We start from the raw sequence: 19,401 nt of genomic DNA on the forward strand, positions 1-19,401 counted from the left end.
AGTCCATCAAGGTAGGATAGAAATAAATGACGAAAGGTTTGACCTATCTAAAAAAGACATACCGGTAAAACCTCCAACCTTGAAAATGCAACAAGTAGCCCGTGCAAAAACCATTCTTGATGAACTAGAGCTTGTCATGAGAATAAACATAAGCTCTAGAACATCACATGGATAAGATCCAAATAAAAACCAAGAAAGATGATGCAAGGATGCAAAAGTTTGAGCTCTCCGAAGGATACGATCGAGTTACTCACCCGAGAGCCCTCTTGATAGTACGACAACTAAACTATAAACCGGTCTCCAACTACACCATGAGACCGGTGAGAAAGAAACTCTATCAAGAGCAAACCTTAACCTTACGCATTCCACTTGAGCTTGATGATGACGGTCTTGACCACAACAAGATGGAACGCCTTTCTTGATTGTGCTTGCTTGACGAAGTCTTGTGGATTGCTCCCCCATAATCCACCATGGGAGGGCTTCTTCTTCGGCGCATCTTCACATATCCATGAAAACCATATAGATTGCTCCCCCATAATCCACCATGGGAGAGCTTCTTCTTCGGCGCATCTTCTCATATCCATGATCACCATATGGATGGCAAGAGTCAAGCAAAGAATCTCTTCGAGATGGCTCATCTTGAACTTGCACTTCATTTCGTTGATGTCTTGAAGTTAACCTTGAGAGCTCACTTCATCTTCATCTTCAAGACATACTTGACAATTTGCACTTCATTTCGTTGATGTCTTGAAGTTAACCTTGAGAGCTCACTTCATCTTCATCTTCAAGACATACTTGACACTTTGCACTTCATTTCATTGATGTCTTGAAGTTAACCTTGAGAGCTCACTTCATCTTCATCTTCAAGACATACTTGACACTTGATCTTCTACATTTGTTTCTTATTGCAATATTGAAGCCAACGTATGGTTCAAGCATTGCCTTCAAGCATATGATCTCTTCAAGTTGGCTCATCTTGAACTTGCACTTCATTTAGTTGATGTCTTGAAGTTAACCTTGAGAGCTCACTTCGTCTTCTCCTTCAAGACATACTTGACACTTGATCTTCTTCATTTGCTTCTTATTGCAATCTTGAAGCCAACATATGTTTCAAGCATTTCCTATGAACAACTCCTACAAATATAACTCAATGCAAACATTAGTCCATAGGGATTGTCATTAATTACCAAAACCACACATGGGGGCTCCATGCACTTTCAATCTCCCCCATTTTGGTAATTGATGACAATCTCTTTGAGAGGGTTTATATAAGGAATTTAAGTAACAAACAAGTTGAATATATAGAGCAAACTTCCCCATAACATATGCATGTGTGAATGATCTTGACTTTCATTGCATATATTGGCATTCAAAGCCTAGTGGGGTTTCCTCTAAATATTCAACTATGCAAAGCAACAAGATGCAATGCAATAAAGGCACATGCTTAAGCACAAAGCAAAGACATAACCAAATTACCTTAAACCCTCCAAACTTCTCCCCCATTGGCACCAATTGCCGAAATGGGTGAAAATTTTAGAAGGCCAATATAGTGAGAGTTCCTCCATAGCGTGTGCATTTCTCATAATTTGAGTGGATTCAAATGCACATATCCAATGACGAATATTCGGAAGGAATCACACTATATATAGGATCAAAGATTGCAAAAAGATAACAAAGTCAAGAAGCTTCAACAAATGAAGCAAGCAACCAAATGAACCACAAAGAAGATACCAAAAGAAAGATAGATATTATGATAAGATCAAGAAGATTGCTCTAAATAATATGAGGAAGCTCCCCAAGGTTTGTGCACAAAACTAGACAATTTGCATTGGAGTATAAAGTGCACAAACATGGAATCATCACTCCCATAATATCATTCAAAACAAAAGATACCAAGTGAATCAAAATCTAATGATCACCACAAAATAGTGCCTTAAATAAAATGAGGAAGCTCCCCAAGGTACATGCATAAATTAAAATGTTGCATTTGAATGCAATATGCATAACATGGAATCCTCACTCCCTCATTACCATTTAAAACGCAAACATTTGCAATAGATCATAGATAGAAAATTAAGCTTAACACTTGCAACAACCAAATGATTGAGCAACAAGTAAGAGGCACCACAATAAACGGCTCAACCAAGAGGATATGTGAAAGGCATGATAGAGCATATTATAAGACTATTACAAGGATGAGCAGAAATCATCATGATAGTCTTCAATGAATTATATTGCTTAGCATGACCAATCAACACGCAACAAATAAATAAGATATCGAATGGAGATGTATCATCTCTTATGTGTATAAGTTTCTCTAAGTGAGCAATATCACAAAGATATTTATCCACAAAGAAACATGCACACACAAAATAGATACACAAGAAATATAGCATGATATCCAAGACAAAGTCATGCAATATACCAATAAGAATTTTTGCTTAATAGCATGGCCAAAGGCTCAATTTTATCTTATAGTACATTCATGGACTTCAACCACAAACACATCAAAGACATCACAAATATCAACAAGGGAAAGAAGATGGTTGGGATACTTTGAGAGGAGCAACAAGTATCGCAAAGAAAGAATACCAAAACAAATAACTCAATTTGCACTTTCATCGAAATTGCACATGTGATAGGTTTGAGGAATTGATATGCAATAAAATTGCTAGATAGGCATAGTCGGGAAGGATGAATCATGAGCATGATTTTATATACTTCCCAACATATGTGCTCATCTCAATTTACTCACATTTGCAATAAAGAGGTTTCATTAAAAACTTTGCAAGAAGCATAATATTTGCAAATCAAGAGATTCATGCCAAGATGCAACCACATGGTTGGATGCTAGGAAAATATGCATGAGAATATACTAGTTACCGAGATAGCATAGGTGTGGATGTAGTAGATATGTGTTCGTTGACCATCCTAGCTTGCCTCAAGTTACCATTGAGTCACCACTTCTCCCCAAGAGTGAGACAAGCATCCAATGCATATCCATTGTACCTAACACAAAGGTAAGTACAAAAAGGTCCCCAAACTAATTGGGTCCAAAGTAGTTAGACACACTACAACATATAGGACAAACTCCACAATACTATGTGCATATAGATATGAAATTGAATTTCATGCACATCTTAGCCAAATTAGGATTTGATGTAGTTTACCCTATATATTGGATCAAAGAAAGTAACACATGCCATAAGATAGACATATATTGAAGATGCATGCACAATACTTTCAAGAACCAAAGAAAGATATAATTTGGACAAGACACCAAATAAATCAAGAGACAATGGTTGTCCAAATTATATCAAAGAATCAAATCAACACAAGATTGACTCCAAAGAATTATCTCATTATAAGAAGCTAATTAAACCTAAACACAAAGGAATGAGATAACCAACTCCCAAGAGAGCAAGGTTCTAACAAACAAACCAAACCCTCAACACTTTTTATGATGGCACAAAGTACCAAAAAGAAAGTTTATGTCTCCCAAAACCAAATTTTTGATAATGATCAAGAGATATTAAGCATTCTAACAAATATAGGAGAGCTCCCCCAAGATTAGTGCATTATCTAGGATTTTGTATATGAATACTAAATGCACAAAACTAGGATCATCACGCTACCTATATCTACTAAAATGCTAAGAAAGTTTGAATAGAGAAATTAGATCCATAAGATGCAAGGAAGACACATGGGAGTCAAAGCACAACACATTCATGGCAATAAATAAGACAATTTAAACACAAGAGCCAACGTAAATATGATCAATAAATTTCTACCCAAAAATAGATTGCCAATTGTCCTAAGACAAGAGGTATTAGGAAATATTTCCCGGTGGTAGTTTGTGAGTACATGTAAGATCATTTTTACACCAAATAAAGCATATGGTAAAAGATACGAGTTAACCATTATGCAAAGAGAGTTTCTTGATAGCTTCAATTAGTCATACCAACATGCAAAGCAATTAATAGTATTCATACCAACATGCAAAGCAATTAATAGTATTCATACCAACATGCAAAGCAATTAATAGCATTCATACCAACATGCAAAGCAATTAATAGTATGACTTGAAGCACATGGTTTTCCAAAAATGTATTGAGGGACACATTGTGAAAAACCATGCCAAGAATAACTTTCACAAATAAGATCCACAAAGATATTAGCAATGAAGCCATTTAAGCAAATTGGAACTTGTTTGAGCAAACTTGCCACATATGAGAGAGATAATTTACAATATCAATTCTATGTGACACAACCTCAAATGTTCACATTTTATAGGCTTGTAATATACATAAAGCTTATTACTCCCCCATAATGTGATAAGGAATTTATTTTCACAAGAGGCAAATAAGATCCAACTAGAGATATTAATGGACCTTAGAATTTGAATTTCTCATGAAGATGACATACCACATAGAGACTAGATAATCTTGCAATATCAATTCTAAGTGATATTCCTCATGTACACACATTGTTAGGATTGTGAAATTCCTAAAGGCATATCACTCCCCCAAAATGTTATAGTCCATTAATCTCTCATAAGATCCATATAAGATACAACAAGATGCAAAGAGGCTCCAACACAAGCACAGATACATGGTGTGCAACCTAACATTCATAGACTTGATTTCTCAAGAAAAACAAGTAGGATGCACAACATATACAAACACATGTTAGGAACAAAACTAACACATGCAAAGGGGCGAGTAACTTTCAATATAAATGAGTTGAGCACATGTTACCGCAAGGAGGAACATTGGGTATATGATAGAAGTAAGATAATCAAAAGACTTGGCTTGAGATAATATAAATGATGAAGATCCCTTAATCCTTCATGATGTAGCCAAGTCTCCAATGCCCTCCAACAATCACCTATTGATCAAGTTTTGGATTCCTGGTCCCCAACTAAGTTGGGTCCTAAGAGGTTAGTCACAATAGGATTGGCAACCCAAATGGTTCTTTTCTTGACACCACTTTGAGCACCAACATATTTGGCAAACACATTGCCACCCTCATCCTTATGAAGAGAATAAACATCATCAATGGTGATAGAGTTGGATGAGGTACCAATAGTGCAAAAAGATGAGATGTGGCCCTTCTCGCGGCATATGTAGCAAGTTCTTTTCTTCTCATTCTTCTCACTAGATTTCTCCACAATGGGAGCATTGGCTTGATTCTTCTTGGCAAGTGGCATTTCTTCAATTTGAGGTTGAATATGAGTTTGAGCTTGAGGCCGCTTCCCTTTTTGCTTCTTCTTCAAAGGGCAAGATCTAACATGATGCCCTTCAATTTTGCACTTGAAGCAAACAATCTTGGCCGGGTCTTTGACTTGTAATTGGCCCTTCTTAAAATGTTGTTCTTGGACTTGTTCTTGTTGTTGGAGTTGAATCCAAGTCCGCTCGTATCATTGGGGGATTGTTGCACACTTAACATCGTGTCAAGTTTGCATTTCCCTTCATGACTCTTTACCAAGTCATTCTTCAAAGAAGTGACTTGAGCCTTGAGCTCTTTGATTTCCTCTACATGGTTAGTAACAACACAAGTACTAGAGGAAGTAGAACCTTCATTGTTAGAGCAAGAAGGCAAGGAAGATAATTCATCACAAGATTTAGCAATATTATGAGTGGATGAATTACTAGGACTAGCACATGGCAATATAACATTTTGAGTAGTAGTGCTAGTACCCACATGAGGCTCACAAGGTGTTGCCTTAGATATGATAGCCTCATGAGCTAACTTTAGCCTATCATGAGAGGCTAGAAGATCCTCATGGGAGCTAGAAAGCTTTCCATGAATTTCTTCCAATTTCCCATAATTGCTAGTTAGCAAATCAAGTTGAGCCCTTAGCTCAACATTCTCCTTCAAGATAGATGCTTCACAAGAAGTAGAGTTAGTAGCACAAGCATCATTATTAATAGCAATAGGAGAAGGCAAGTTTGCATGCTCCTTTAGATACGAATCTTTAAGTTTCTCATGCGACTCGGTGAGTTTAGTGAGTGCACTCTCAATGACCCTTGAGCCCTTTTGAGTTGCTCAAAATCCTCAAGGAGTTTAGCATTAACAAACGCAAGCTTATCATTTTTTAGCTTTAGTTCATTTGCCATCTCAAGAGCTCTATCATGGTTTTCCTTTTCTCTAGACAATTCTAGAGCAAAGGTCTCCTCAAGAGCTTCCTTGGTGGTTTGTTCTTCTTCAAGTTCATCCTTTAGGGATGCCACATCATTGGCATACTCACGTTCAAGAGCACCCTTTTTATCAATGGTGTTCTCATGCATCCAAATAAGTTTTTGGCTCTCAATAGCGGTAGTCAAGATTTCAAAGAAGTGAGAGCAAGCAATTTTATCTTTGCAAATAACCTTGAAAACACTCTTACCCTTATCGCGTAGAGAGACAACCCAATCATTTACTTCATATTCATCCTCATCCTTATCCCCACGAGAAATATTAGGTTCCATGGTAGGAAGTACCGTGGAACCCTTGGCCATAAGGCATATATGAGAACCGTGAGATAAAGATGAGGAGTTACTTGAGGCTCCTTTCAAGATCTTGTCTTGACCAATAGAATCTTTGGTTTCCTCTACATTGTTAGCCACACAACAACTAGAGGAAATAGAATCATTTTTATCATGGCCACAAGAAAAATCAAGCATATCATCATGAGATTTATTCAAGCAACTTACACATGATATGCAAGGACTATCAACACAAGCATGTAAATCATTTCTAGTACTAGATGTGTTTAAGTCTGAAGATGAAGCATTGCAATGAGATAGAGATGAAGAATCATCAATAGTAATCTCAATATCAATATTGCAATTTTCATCACCACTCACCATATCATTACCTTGTGTCTTACCACACTTTGGTGAAGTGGATGAAGATGAGAACTCATCACGGCCGGAAGTGGAAGCAATACAATCATCCTCAATAATATTGGACACATCATATTTGTCTTGAAGCTTTGTCCATAATTCATGAGCGCTCCCAAAGGGCATGATTGATGAAGTAACTACATTGCTCACAACAATGGAAAACACATGAGAAGCAAGAGCATCGAGGCAAGAGTTTTTCTCCTCCTCAAGAGATAAACTTTGAGGATCCTTAAGAGAAGAAAAACCCATGTCAAGAAATCGCTCCATGTTCGGGGAAATACCCCGCAAAATATTAGGCACATAAATTTTCCATAGAACATAATTTGTGCCATCAAATATAAACAAGTTATTGTGCGCTAATCCCCTAACCGACATCTTTACTCTCAAGGCGGTGAAGCCTAAGAATGAGAGACCTTGCTCTGATACCAATTGAAAGGACATGGATGTTACCTAGAGGGGGGTGAATAGGCAATTTAAAACTTTTAAGAGATGGGCTTAACAAATGCGGAATAAAACAAGCGTTTACTTTGTCAAGCCCAAAGCCTATATACTATGATTCACCTATGTGCACCAACAACTTATTCTAAGCAATGGTTCATCTATGTGCACCAACAACTTATGCTAAGCAATACAAGCAAGTATGAGATAGCAAGATATATATAACTTCAAGCATGACGGCTATCACAAGGTAAAGTGCATAAGTAAAGAGCTCGGGTATAGAGATAACCGAGGCACGCGGGAGACGATGATTTATCCCGGAGTTCACACTTTTGCGAGTCCTAATCTCCGGTGGAGAGGTGCGGTGGCTTAGTGCTCCCGAACGCCACAAGAGGCTCACTTTGAGGTGTGGTTGCTCGATGCACACCAACGCCACAAAGGCCTCACCCCAAGATGCGGTACTCACACCACACACCGAACGCCACGAAGGCGCCTCACCTAAATCTCTGGTGACCCTCGCCACAAAGGCCTAGGTCAAAGTTCCACTAAGGGATTTCCCTCGAGGCGGAAACCGGGCCTTACACAAAGGTTGGGGCACACTTCCACAACTTAATTGGAGGCTTCCAACAAATCGCCACAAAGGCCTAGAATCCGTCTAGGATTCCAAGAACCCAAGAGTAACAGCCTTCTTGCTTTCACCACCACGAATCACCGTGGAGAACTCAAACCGATGCACCAAATGCAATGGCAAGAACACCACAAAGATGCTCAAGTCCTTCTCTCTCAAATTCCAACAAAGCTACAAAAGCTATTGGGGGAATAAGAGAGGAAGAACAAAGAGGAGAACACAAAATTCTCCAAGATCTAGATCTACAGGATTCCACTCACAAAGCGAGGGATTTGATTGGTCAAGATGTAGATCTAGATCTCCTCTCTCTTTTCCCTCAAGAATATGCAAGAATCATGGGAGGAATCAAGAACTAGGGCAAGCTTTGAAGGACAACAATGGAGGGGAGAGAGAGAGAGTGAACCAACCAGCCCAAGGAGGAAGAAGGGGTGCTTAAATACCCCTCCCATCGAAATATGACCGTTTGGGTATGCTCAGGCCGGATTTTCCGGGCCGGATATTTGCAAAATATCCGGCCCCCGAAAATGGCTAAGGACTTGAGAAAACTGCTCGCAGTAAGGGTCCGGATATTTGGCCGGATATTTTGAATCCGGGCCGAAATATCCGCCCCCGCCCCCCCCCCCCCCCCCCCGAAAACTGCAGAAACACCAAAACGAGAATGATCATAACTTGAGCATCCGGCTCCGATTTTGATGATCTTGAGCTTGTTTCGAAGCTAGTAACAAGCTCTACAAGATCGTGCAGGGAACCATCATAGTACAGCAAGGTAGGATAGAAATAAATGACGAAAGGTTTGACCTATCTAAAAAAGACATACCGGTAAAACCTCCAACATTGAAAATGCAACAAGTAGCCCGTGCAAAAACCATTCTTGATGAACTAGAGCTTGTCATGAGAATAAGCACAAGCTCTAAAACATCACATGGATAAGATCCAAATAACAACGAAGAAAGATGATGCAAGGATGCAAAAGTTTGAGCTCTCTGAAGGATACGATCGAGTTACTCACCCGAGACCCCTCTTGATAGTACGACAACTAAACTATAAACCGGTCTCCAACTACACCATGAGACCGGTGAGAAAGAAACCCTATCAAGAGCAAACCTTAACCTTACACATTCCACTTGAGCTTGATGATGACGGTCTTGACCGCGACAAGATGGAACGCCTTTCTTGACTGTGCTTGCTTGACGAAGTCTTGTGGATTGCTCCCCCATAATCCACCATGGGAGGGCTTCTTCTTCGGCGCATCTTCACATATCCATGAACACCATATAGATTGCTCCCCCATAATCCACCATGGGAGAGCTTCTTCTTCGGCGCATCTTCTCATATCCATGATCACCATATGGATGGCAAGAGTCAAGCAAAGAATCTCTTCGAGATGGCTCATCTTGAACTTGCACTTCATTTCGTTGATGTCTTGAAGTTAACCTTGAGAGCTCACTTCATCTTCATCTTCAAGACATACTTGACACTTTGCACTTCATTTCGTTGATGTCTTGAAGTTAACCTTGAGAGCTCACTTCATCTTCATCTTCAAGACATACTTGACACTTTGCACTTCATTTCGTTGATGTCTTGAAGTTAACCTTGAGAGCTCACTTCATCTTCATCTTCAAGACATACTTGACACTTGATATTCTACATTTGTTTCTTATTGCAATATTGAAGCCAACATATGGTTCAAGCATTGCCTTCAAGCATATGATCTCTTCAAGTTGGCTCATCTTGAACTTGCACTTCATTTTGTTGATGTCTTGAAGTTAACCTTGAGAGCTCACTTCATCTTCACCTTCAAGACATACTTGACACTTGATCTTCTTCATTTGCTTCTTATTGCAATCTTGAAGCCAACATATGGTTCAAGCATTGTCTATGAACAACTCCTACAAATATAACTCAGTGCAAACATTAGTCCATAGGGATTGTCATTAATTACCAAAACCACACATGGGGGCTCCATGCACTTTCAGCATCTCTAGCGGCGCGACGCATTTCGGACGCCCAAATTGTCCGATGGCATCCGTTTGCGTCGCCTGGCGGACGCCAAAATGACCGCAAGGGACGAAATGTCCGTTTGCGTCGGGGGCTACCTCCAGCGGTCCGACGCATTTTGGACATGCAAGTGTTTTTTTGTGCTACTTCTTTTCATTTTTGTTGAATGATCAAGTTTAAACGCGAAAAAGTAGTACTCAATGATGTCATGTTGCTCTAATCGAAAAGATTATAGCCTAAACAATTAACCGGATACTTCAATCGAATAGATTCAAACATATTTAACATACAAAGAAGAACAAATTTAAAAACATATAAACTATAACTAATTTTTGACCTTCTTGTTAGAAGGCCCTGCCTCGTCGTCGAAACTCCTGCGCCTCTTGCTTGTCACCTCCTCGTCGGAACTGGAGGACGACGCACCCGTCGAGGAGTTGAAACTGGAAGAAATGGCGTCGTCGTCGGTGAACGGACGACGACGCGCCACCCGCGCCAGCGCCCTTGCCCGGGCCCTGGACTTCTTCCTTGCAGCCGCCTTGTCGTCCGCCGCCTCCTGCGCCTCCAACCGGGCGAACTTGGTGTCGGAGTCCTCCTCCTCCTCCTGGCCCTCCTCCTCGTCCTCGGCGGCGGTGGCAGGGCCGCCTCCGTCCTCCTCCTGGCCTTCACTGCCATTGCCGCCTCCGTCCTCCTCCTCCTCACTCGGCGTGGAGGCAGGGTCACTGGGCGTGGAGCCCGGATCGCTTGGCGTCGCAGGGGATTCCCACCACTGCAGAAATCCGGGCGACTTGCCCTCGCTCTCCGAGTCGGACGGCAGCGTGTAGTCGCTCATGGCGTGCCGGTGTTGGAGAAGAAGAACAAGACGAAGAAGAAGGAGGCGGTTGAACTTGAATTACCGTAGACACGGGGGTTATAATGTGCGGGGATTAACGGCGGCGCGTATAACGAAGAGGCCGGCGGTTGCTCTTCCACGGCGGTTCGGCGCTCCATTGCGGCGATTGATCGGCACGGTTGCCACACCGGCGCGCGTTCTGAATTCGAGGCCGATCGAATCTGGATCGGTGCCATGAGGGCCCGTGGGGAAGCGAGCGGACGCTAGGAGCGACCGCGGAGTATCCGCGGAGACGCAAACCTGACGCATATTTTGGCCAGGTTTGCATCTCCGCGGACGGCCCGGTCACTCTGCGTCGCCCCGCTGGAGATGGTGGCAGACGCATTTCCGGTCCACGCGGATGCAAACTTTACGTCGGGCCGGCTGAAGATGCCCTAAACGAGGAGCAAAGCCGCCCGGACGTGGCTGTCCTGGGCCTCGTGTTGCTGGGCCGCTCTTGGGAGGCGTGGAAGAGGGGCGCCGGCGAAGCCCCCTATGCCACCCCGCCGCCGCCGTGCGCTCAGCTGCGGAAAGAGACCGGCAATCGAGATACGAGATGGTGCCTTTGAAATTCCTCTCACGCTGGATTCCTCGTCTCTCCAATGTCGCCACCACTCCTGCCTCAGCGAACCGCCTCGCCTATACAGCTCGACCTCTCCTCACTGCATCTGGTAGGCCTCGCTGGAGGCCATTAGCGCTTGCACAACGAGTTCCTCCAGGCTTCCCTGCATTCAGTTCACCTAGCCGTCGTCTTTCCAGGTGAGTTCTCTTCTTCTCATGCCAATGAATTTATTGTTTCCCCGAGCAAGCACTCTGCCATTACCAAGGCATGGAGGATGCTGATACGACCAAGGTCATTACTCGTTGTAGCTATGCCCCTCCCGCCAATAATGTTGAAGATGAGAGGAAAAGAAGCAGGAACGACAGTTTTTGTTTTAAAGATGCTTCTGGGACAGCCTTGGAGGTCATGGATAGCAAACCTGATGCACCTGGAGAAGTTTTGGCTGCAGCAGCGATGCCTGATTATGTAGAGGAGATATTTCCAAATAGCAGCCATCGTGACGGTTCCATATACAGCGGCACAGACCATTGGAAAACTGATTATCGTATTTCTGACCGTAATGAGAGTAAGTGATCTTTTTCCCTTTTTATTTTTATTTTGTTACGGAGTATTAGGGAACTTTTCAAGCTAGAGTCAACTGATATATTGTCTCCTGAAATCTCGATGTTAATTATTCTTTGCTCTGTTTACGCTTTACTAATTGATGGCGGTGCGATGGCTCTTATAAAGGGAAATCTAGTACTTTCTCCGTCCCACCAAAAGTGTCTCAATTTTATCAAATTTAAATGTATCTGCTCACTAGATAGCGTCTAGATACATCCAAATTTTGACAAAGTTTAGACACTTTTGGTGGAACGGAGGGAGTAGAATATTACCTAGGGGTTTCACTGATTGGTGTTTGCAAAAGTTGGAAACATCCACTCCCACGTCCTGAAAAGGATGTCTCGGGTTTGTCTAAATTCGGATGTTTCTAGGCACTACACTATTTAGTTTCTAGATACATATGAATTTAAACAAATCTAAGCCATCCTTTTTAGGACAGAGGGAGTAACAATTGCACCTTTGGGCTTGCACCATTGGCCGTTGTCTTTGTCTGCCCCTGTCATTCCTCGTTTTTGCCCCTAGCCCACCTCGCCCCAAAGCACAGGATAGCATACTTTCGGCTGTGATTCACCAGACATTATATCTCCTCCCTCTTCTGATTGTTCAGATAACTCCCTAAACCATTTTTCAGGTCAGCTTTACCCTGCTTCCCATCTCCAATTTTTCCCCCGAAATCGTGTTCAGTTCACTCCAGAATGATGTTTATCTCTTTTTATTCCTCATAAAAGTATCTTTTATGTGAAAATTTGTGTGACAGATTGCATCCTCTCCTCTGCTACATCACTTCATTCCTTTTAGCATGTATGTGCGCATAAATTTTTTTAGCCAGGTTTGGTGCTCCCCACATATGCAGATACTCTTGGGAAACCATGAAAATATTTATATGTAGGATATGATGTTATCTACCATCGGGAAAAAGTCAACATAAATGAGGACTTACAAAAGGAGAAAACAAAAGAAAATAAATTTCATCAGGGGTGAAATAACCAGTCTTGGTAGTTCTTGGAGTGTAGTGAACCGTGGTATAGTTTATGAGGTTGTGCAATAAATGGAAATTTTCTTTCCTGAGGTGATTATATATTACTCTCTTCTTAGAGTTCCAGTCCATTGCATGCCATCAAGATGAAAATAATTACAGCCCAGTTTTTTGAGAGCACATGCCCTCTGCATGATTTGCAGAAGATAGGAAGATACAACCGTGCAGCTCAGAGTGCAGCCAAGCCCAGTTCCTACTTCTCTTCCTCACATTGTTCTGATTCTTCAGTCTTCTTGTCGCTCTCCAGCAAGCATGAACACTGAAAGGTTCTTCAACAAGAGGCACCAGTCTCCATCCATACGAGCATTTCCGGTGTGACTGCCAATGCCTCCAGCCCTGACAGGCTGACACCCACTAATTGTAGTATTCCAAATTTCATGCTGGACAAAGCAGTGTGCAACTCTTAACAGTGGGGTCATGTTTTGCCAAATGAGCGACGAGTTCTTCCAGTTTCCATTCCGAAACCACAAACAGTTTCATAGTTTCCAAAGCAACCGTGTAGCTGCTTCACTGAACATTTAAGCACCTGTTCAAAACTACTGCCCACATGGATTCTTATGATTTTAGCTAGGACCGCCCACTTTCTATTAGAGACAGCACACTGGAAGAACGTATGTTGGATGGATTCCTTGTAGAAAACATGATCAAACTTGGACTCCTGGTACTACTTTCTTTTTCCTTGGTGTTTCCTAGATTTTTTTTTTCAACGGAGCAAAATTCTTACTAAAAAGAACAACGGTAGTTTCACTTGGATGAGAGGTAATAGGACCGTGGAATCCTTAAATGGCATGTTTACTTTTCGTATGGCAAGCATTCGTTTCTTTTATTACTTTCCAATTCTGATAAAACTTGTTTCTTTAAAGCTTGGCTGGAGGCAATGATGTTTTCAGATCCCACAGATTGCAGAATGCGCAATGGAACTTGCATGTCACACACAAGTTGTCACATGTTGCAGTTTTTGTCATTAAGGTTGGCTAAAGTTCCTGCGGAGCTTGGCTCAGTCGAGTTATATGGATACATTGCAGCTCGGGATAATATGAATCCATTACTTAATTATATCGTTAATTTTAGCAGGGATGATCCCATCATGGTGAAGCAGGTGTGTGCATGTCTGAACTTTTTCAATGAATAAGTCTATTAATAACCCATCATCGAAGCAGGCATTTGGGTCCATGGGATCTTTTGAGCCAAGAAAAAAAACCATTAGCCACTTCTATGCCAAGTCTTGTATTATAAAATGATGATTTTCTATAAGAACAAGAATAAATTATGAAACTATGTTTCACTTAGTTCGTTAGTCAATAGAAAATCAAATAGAGTATTTCTGTATTCTTTGTTGCTATCAAGTAAACTATGAAAAATTGATTCCATTCATTTATAGGCATATAAACATGCATAACATGAATGATCCCATCACGACATTTATTACTTACAAGCTTATCTAATTAAGTATTTGCGATTGTAAACAAAATCAAATAAATAGCATGAGCTGATTTTCCTTTCTAACACCGTTATCTTTGTTTGATATGTGGAGAAAATCTTGGCCGTCCATTATAGAACATGCCTTTAACTGAATTTCAAATATTGCTACAAGTAAAACATTGTAAAGGGAGTATTCAAATTTAGATATTTCTTACTTTTGTTCGGTTATGTAGGGCTCTCTCATCAACATGTCTGGCCCTAAGCGAGGGATCGAATTGGTCGGTACTATTCTAATCGAATATGACATGAAGATCAAGGCAGGCAAAGATGAAAAAGAAGATCTACAGGTCATCGATGGTGTATCATGCTTGGATAACATAGACACATGGGATCGTACCCCGTTCACATTTCGCATCGAGGGCGATTGTGGCGCAATTGATGTAGGTGTCTCACGTGTTAGCTTTGCGTATGAGGCGACCATCGAAGTTGTTGTCTCACAAGTTCAAAACGGTTTCAGCATGTGTGTCGGTTGTTTTACCAGTGGGTTAGATGAAGAAATCCGGCTCTTTGATGGTGCTATTGGTGGGTCATGTGTCCTAAAGAGGTCTGTGGTTGCTGTATCGAGCGATGATGAGATGGAATTGAAGTTGAAGATAGCTCCAGACTCGTGCACCCCTGCTGAATACTGCTGTTGCTTCGAGGCGAAGAAGCATGGGCGTGCTACTCAAGAGATATACACTGGTTTTGCATTAATCACGGTGAAGGTGACTTGGTCTACTCTAAATAAGCCAAGAAGAACAGTAACAACCTTAGCCTGAACTTTTTCAAAAATAAAAAGGTTGGGTCTATGATGAATGAGGCAAGAGTAAGCAAAGAAGCTAAGGTAGTTTATTGTTGTCGGCCTGTGTGGCAGGAACCAAATACTCTACTAATGATGTTACATCCGCCGAGGCCCACATGATCATTTAGTCTCAGATGGACGTGGAAGAGAGGATGATTGTCAAGGATTCGGTGACAAGTGTCAGGCAGGAGCTACATCCATAGCCCAGATAGAGGCTGCTCGTGAGGCTGTGACAGAAGAAGTGATAGCAGAAGCCTAAATAGTATAGAAGCAGAAGCTGGTCACGCAGCAGGAGTTGATCACGTAGCTGCAGCCAGAGTCGTAGCAGGAGCAGAAGCCGTGATCAGGGTGCAGGATCAGAATGCAGGCCGCGAGCAAGATCTTGCTTAGATGTGCCGCCACTGAAGTGGGGCCTGTTTTAGCTGGGCCCATACCTGTACCTTGACCAGTAGTGGATGTTGCTGCACTCAAACCTGGACAATTGTTTGCCGGCGTATCTGATGTCACCTATGTCGCCTGGTGGCTTGGTTCAGGTCCAGCATGGGTGGGGGCAATGCCAACATCAGAGGTGCATAAACTTACCAGCCTTCTCATGGGAATGATCTTGTGATACCAACAAGCTTTTCTGCAGCTGAAAATTCTGCAGTTCAGCAGAATGCCCCATGATGTAAGCTGGTAATTATCTATACAACTTTGTGTTATACGGGTGCCTTTATTTTCCTGTCCGTTCTATGAAAAGACCTAACAACTGCCATAATTGATGTGTAGGAGTCCCTCAAAAAAAGATATGATTAGGAGGATATATCTTATACTCCGTCAGATTATTATATTTTCTGAGCTTTCACTTCAACCTTTAGGTGGTGCAACGAACGTAATCCAACTATGTTAAGGTTAAAGCAAACTGAGATATCATATCAAAATCATGCTAACTTGTCATTTTTATTATGATTCTTGATGTAAGGATCGGGTTGTAGTTTATGGGACAATTGTCTCTGCTACTCTCTCTTTCTGCATGGAAGGCAACAAACTGGACAAAGCAATTTGTAGGGATGTGGAAGTGGGATAATCAAATTCGGATTTATTAAGAAGGAAAAAAGAGAGTCTAGAGTCTAGAATGAAAGTCAAATGAAAGTTAGTGCCACGTATCCCACTTCTGCATCCTTGGCAATTTCTCAATACATTGAAGTTTAGGAATAAATGTTAAAGTAACTACGGCGGTATACACTTGTCCTAATGCATCTCCATTGCACTCATGAAATTTTTCAGTCTTAAATTCATTTTTTTGCAAGGCATGGCAGTACATATATATGTATTGGCTGTGTACAAATATAATGCATTTCTTATAGTATGAATGAAAATTCTCACGAGTTTTCATATTTTAGATAGCTCATATATGATTTTTTCACTGCATTTTAGGTGGATAGACCAGGGGCAGGGGCGGAGCCACACCCTGGGCAACCCTGGCCACGGCATGGGACGTTACTGTAGCCACAGTCAATGAAGGTGGCCCGGGGCGCTATGATATTCTGCCTAGGGCAGGTTCACCTGGACGGCCATACTGAAAACATTGATAGAATTGCAAAGATTGTCATTTGTGAAACTGAGTTGTATTCCTGTTCTCCAGACCTGTACCTCTTATGCAGGTGCCTAATTATCCCGGACTCCTTGTAGATTGTTTTGTTTTCTTCCTTCTCCGGTAGGGATGATTGGTCCATGTGATGTAAATTTCCCCGTAGATGCAGCTGGATAAATTCTGATAGGATTGAGATGTTATTTCCGTGCTGTTGTGAACTTGTGATTCGGCAATTCTTTGCTCTTGGCGATCTGGTTTGCCGGTTTGTTTCTAGATTTGTGAAACATATGTGGCTCCTAAATTATTGCACCACAACACAAATTACTCTTGGTTGTAGTCATTCATACTTCACGAAGAGATTACACCAGTTCAACTTTTGGAGTGGCATTAGCCATTGCCATGATTGGGCTGCTTGTTTGCAAGAACTTGAGGAGATTAAATTCTACGCCTTTCACTCTGCAAATCTTTATGACAAATCAATTTTTTGTTGATAAATATATTCTTAATTCTTTGTTGATAAATGAAGTTGGAGCTTTGTAGAAAGCCGTGTATTTACAAACAGAGTTACTACTACTACCTATAAGTCTCTCCTGATGCAGAAGGTGACAATGTTTCTTAGTCCACTCCCACTCCCAGTGCTTGTCTTTGTCGACACATCAGTTTTGCTGTCTCCGTGGTGTATATTTAGGGAGGATAAACGTGTTAAAGTATATAAATAATCGGTTGGCATGGCTACAGATGGGCTCGACAATTTGGCCCAGAACGCAAGAGGCCGCATGACATGTCCAGTCGAGCCACGTCCCGACTCACGAGCAGGCTCTATAAATAGTTTCAACTAATTACATGCATCGGCTTAAGAAAACCTTCTCGGCGGCGGAGAGTACGCTCGGGCTGTTTTGGGTTTTCCAAATCTTAGGAGATCCATCGATGGACGCCGCCCCGCCGCCAGTGACGGAGGAGCCGCCGGCCCAGGACTGGTCGCTGCTGCCCCTCGACCTGCTCTCCGCGGTCTTCGTCAGGCTCGGCTTGGTCGAGGTCCTCAGGGGCGCAGGCATGGTGTGCCGCTCGTGGCTCGACGCGGCGAAGGTGCCAGACCTGTGGCGTGTCGTGGACATGGAAAATCACATTATCTCGTTCGAGGACTTAGATGTGTGGCGCGCGAGGGCGAAGGCGGCCGTCTACCGTTCCGATGGACAGCTTCGGGAGTTCGCCGGGAGGCGGTTTGTCAACGCGGAGCTCATGCAGTATATCGTGGAAAGGTGTGTTTTCTTTCATCATCTAGACATCTACGAATCCTTCCATCCTCAAATAATTGTATGTTAGTACTCCCTCCGTCTCAGTTTACTAGTCTTCCCCGTATTTCTCGGTTGCTAATTTGATCTATATAATTTAAATTATATAATGTAAAAATTATATCATTAGAAAATAGAATATCTAAACTTTCTAATAATATAATTTTTATAACATATAACTAATGCTACCTTGATCAAATTTACGATCTAGGGGTCGCGCACGCCTAATAAACTGTGAGAGAGGGAGTACATGTTTTAAGTCAAACCTTTTTATAACTTTGATCAACTCACTAGAAGCAGTATTTATGACACTAAATTAATATTGCTAGATTTATCTTGACATGTAATTTAATAATACAGTAATTTGATGTCACATATGTTGGTATTTTCCTGTAAAAATTGGTCAAATTAAAAATATTTGACTTCTAGAAAAGAAAAACGCACACTTATTCAAGAACGGAGAAAATAAATCTATCCTTCGGTAACACTGAAACGGTGCCATACAAACTTTTTTTTGCAGGTCACCTTTACTGACAACCCTTCGTCTTGTATCCTGCTCGTCCGGTGTCTTCAGTTACCGACTCGCCAGTCTTATGAGAGAGTCACCTCTTAGGGAGCTCCGTTCCCTTATACTTGAGAACGTTGACATCACCGTGAAAAAACTGACCTCTGTCCTTAAGAGGTGTCCTGCCTTGGAGGTTCTTACTGTCCGCGATTGTTCAGGTATGTACGTGGAAGATGAGGAGACCCTGCGAGCGAAATTCGCCCGGATCAAGACCCTGACGTTCGAGTGTGAGGATGATGATGGCGGCTGCTGCTGTGGTTGTGATTTCTAGAGCCGTGAAGTCGACTTACCATTATTATTTTCGAAGATGAGAGGACAGATTAAGGGCCTGTTTGTTTGGGCTGTGGCTGGCTGGCTGTGCAGAGAAAGCTGCTGTGCAGAAAAAGCTGCTGCGCAGTTATGCCATTAAAAGAAAAGGACGGGGGAGATAATACCTATTTAAGTTTAAGAGTCGTTCACTACTGCAATTAAAAAAAGATAGAATTCTAGTTAATGGTTCCAATTTGTTCTGAATTTTTAAGCCTGTGACTATAAATCCACTTTTTCTCCTTTTTAATCTCAATAGAAAGAAACAGAAAGTTTTATTGTGTTAACAATGTATGTTTTAAGATAGAATCTATTGAAGAGAGTAATAGAAACTGGAGCAGGAATCTTTTTTGCTGCTGTTTCGAATTTCAGTGTTTGGCAG

The 19,401-nt window shown here is 41.7% G+C and overlaps 2 protein-coding genes across 2 annotated transcripts; both read left to right on the forward strand.

Annotated features, from left to right (window-relative positions):
* Positions 1–11,291: 11,291 nt before the first annotated feature.
* On the forward strand, positions 11,292–17,114 carry LOC127319679 (uncharacterized). The gene is made up of 5 exons (XM_051349646.2): positions 11,292–11,578; positions 11,690–11,946; positions 13,884–14,119; positions 14,676–15,958; positions 16,700–17,114. Exons 1-4 carry the CDS (start codon positions 11,376–11,378, stop codon positions 15,258–15,260), a joined length of 1,281 nt encoding a protein of 426 aa, XP_051205606.1. The 5' UTR covers positions 11,292–11,375; the 3' UTR covers positions 15,261–15,958; positions 16,700–17,114.
* A 669-nt stretch (positions 17,115–17,783) lies between these two features.
* On the forward strand, positions 17,784–18,984 carry LOC127319660 (F-box protein SKIP19-like). Its single transcript, XM_051349629.2, has 2 exons — positions 17,784–18,115; positions 18,669–18,984. The coding sequence occupies exons 1-2, from the start codon at positions 17,784–17,786 to the stop codon at positions 18,982–18,984; spliced, it is 648 nt and encodes a 215-aa protein (XP_051205589.1).
* The last annotated feature ends 417 nt before the right edge of the window (positions 18,985–19,401 follow it).

The sequence above is a fragment of the Lolium perenne genome, chromosome 4 (genome assembly GCF_019359855.2).
Source record: "Lolium perenne isolate Kyuss_39 chromosome 4, Kyuss_2.0, whole genome shotgun sequence".
Classification (NCBI taxonomy): domain Eukaryota; kingdom Viridiplantae; phylum Streptophyta; class Magnoliopsida; order Poales; family Poaceae; genus Lolium; species Lolium perenne.

What these genes read in the sequence shown, in the direction of transcription:
- LOC127319660 (XM_051349629.2), top strand. Translation starts at nt 17,784, where the DNA reads ATGGACGCCGCCCCGCCGCCAGTGACGGAGGAGCCGCCGGCCCAGGAC. An exon ending in ATGCAGTATATCGTGGAAAG is followed by an intron (nt 18,116 to 18,668) that starts GTGTGTTTTCTT and finishes TTTTTTTTGCAG; the next exon opens with GTCACCTTTACTGACAACCC.
- LOC127319679 (XM_051349646.2), top strand. Translation starts at nt 11,376, where the DNA reads ATGGTGCCTTTGAAATTCCTCTCACGCTGGATTCCTCGTCTCTCCAAT. An exon ending in CCTAGCCGTCGTCTTTCCAG is followed by an intron (nt 11,579 to 11,689) that starts GTGAGTTCTCTT and finishes TACTCGTTGTAG; the next exon opens with CTATGCCCCTCCCGCCAATA. An exon ending in ATCCCATCATGGTGAAGCAG is followed by an intron (nt 14,120 to 14,675) that starts GTGTGTGCATGT and finishes TCGGTTATGTAG; the next exon opens with GGCTCTCTCATCAACATGTC.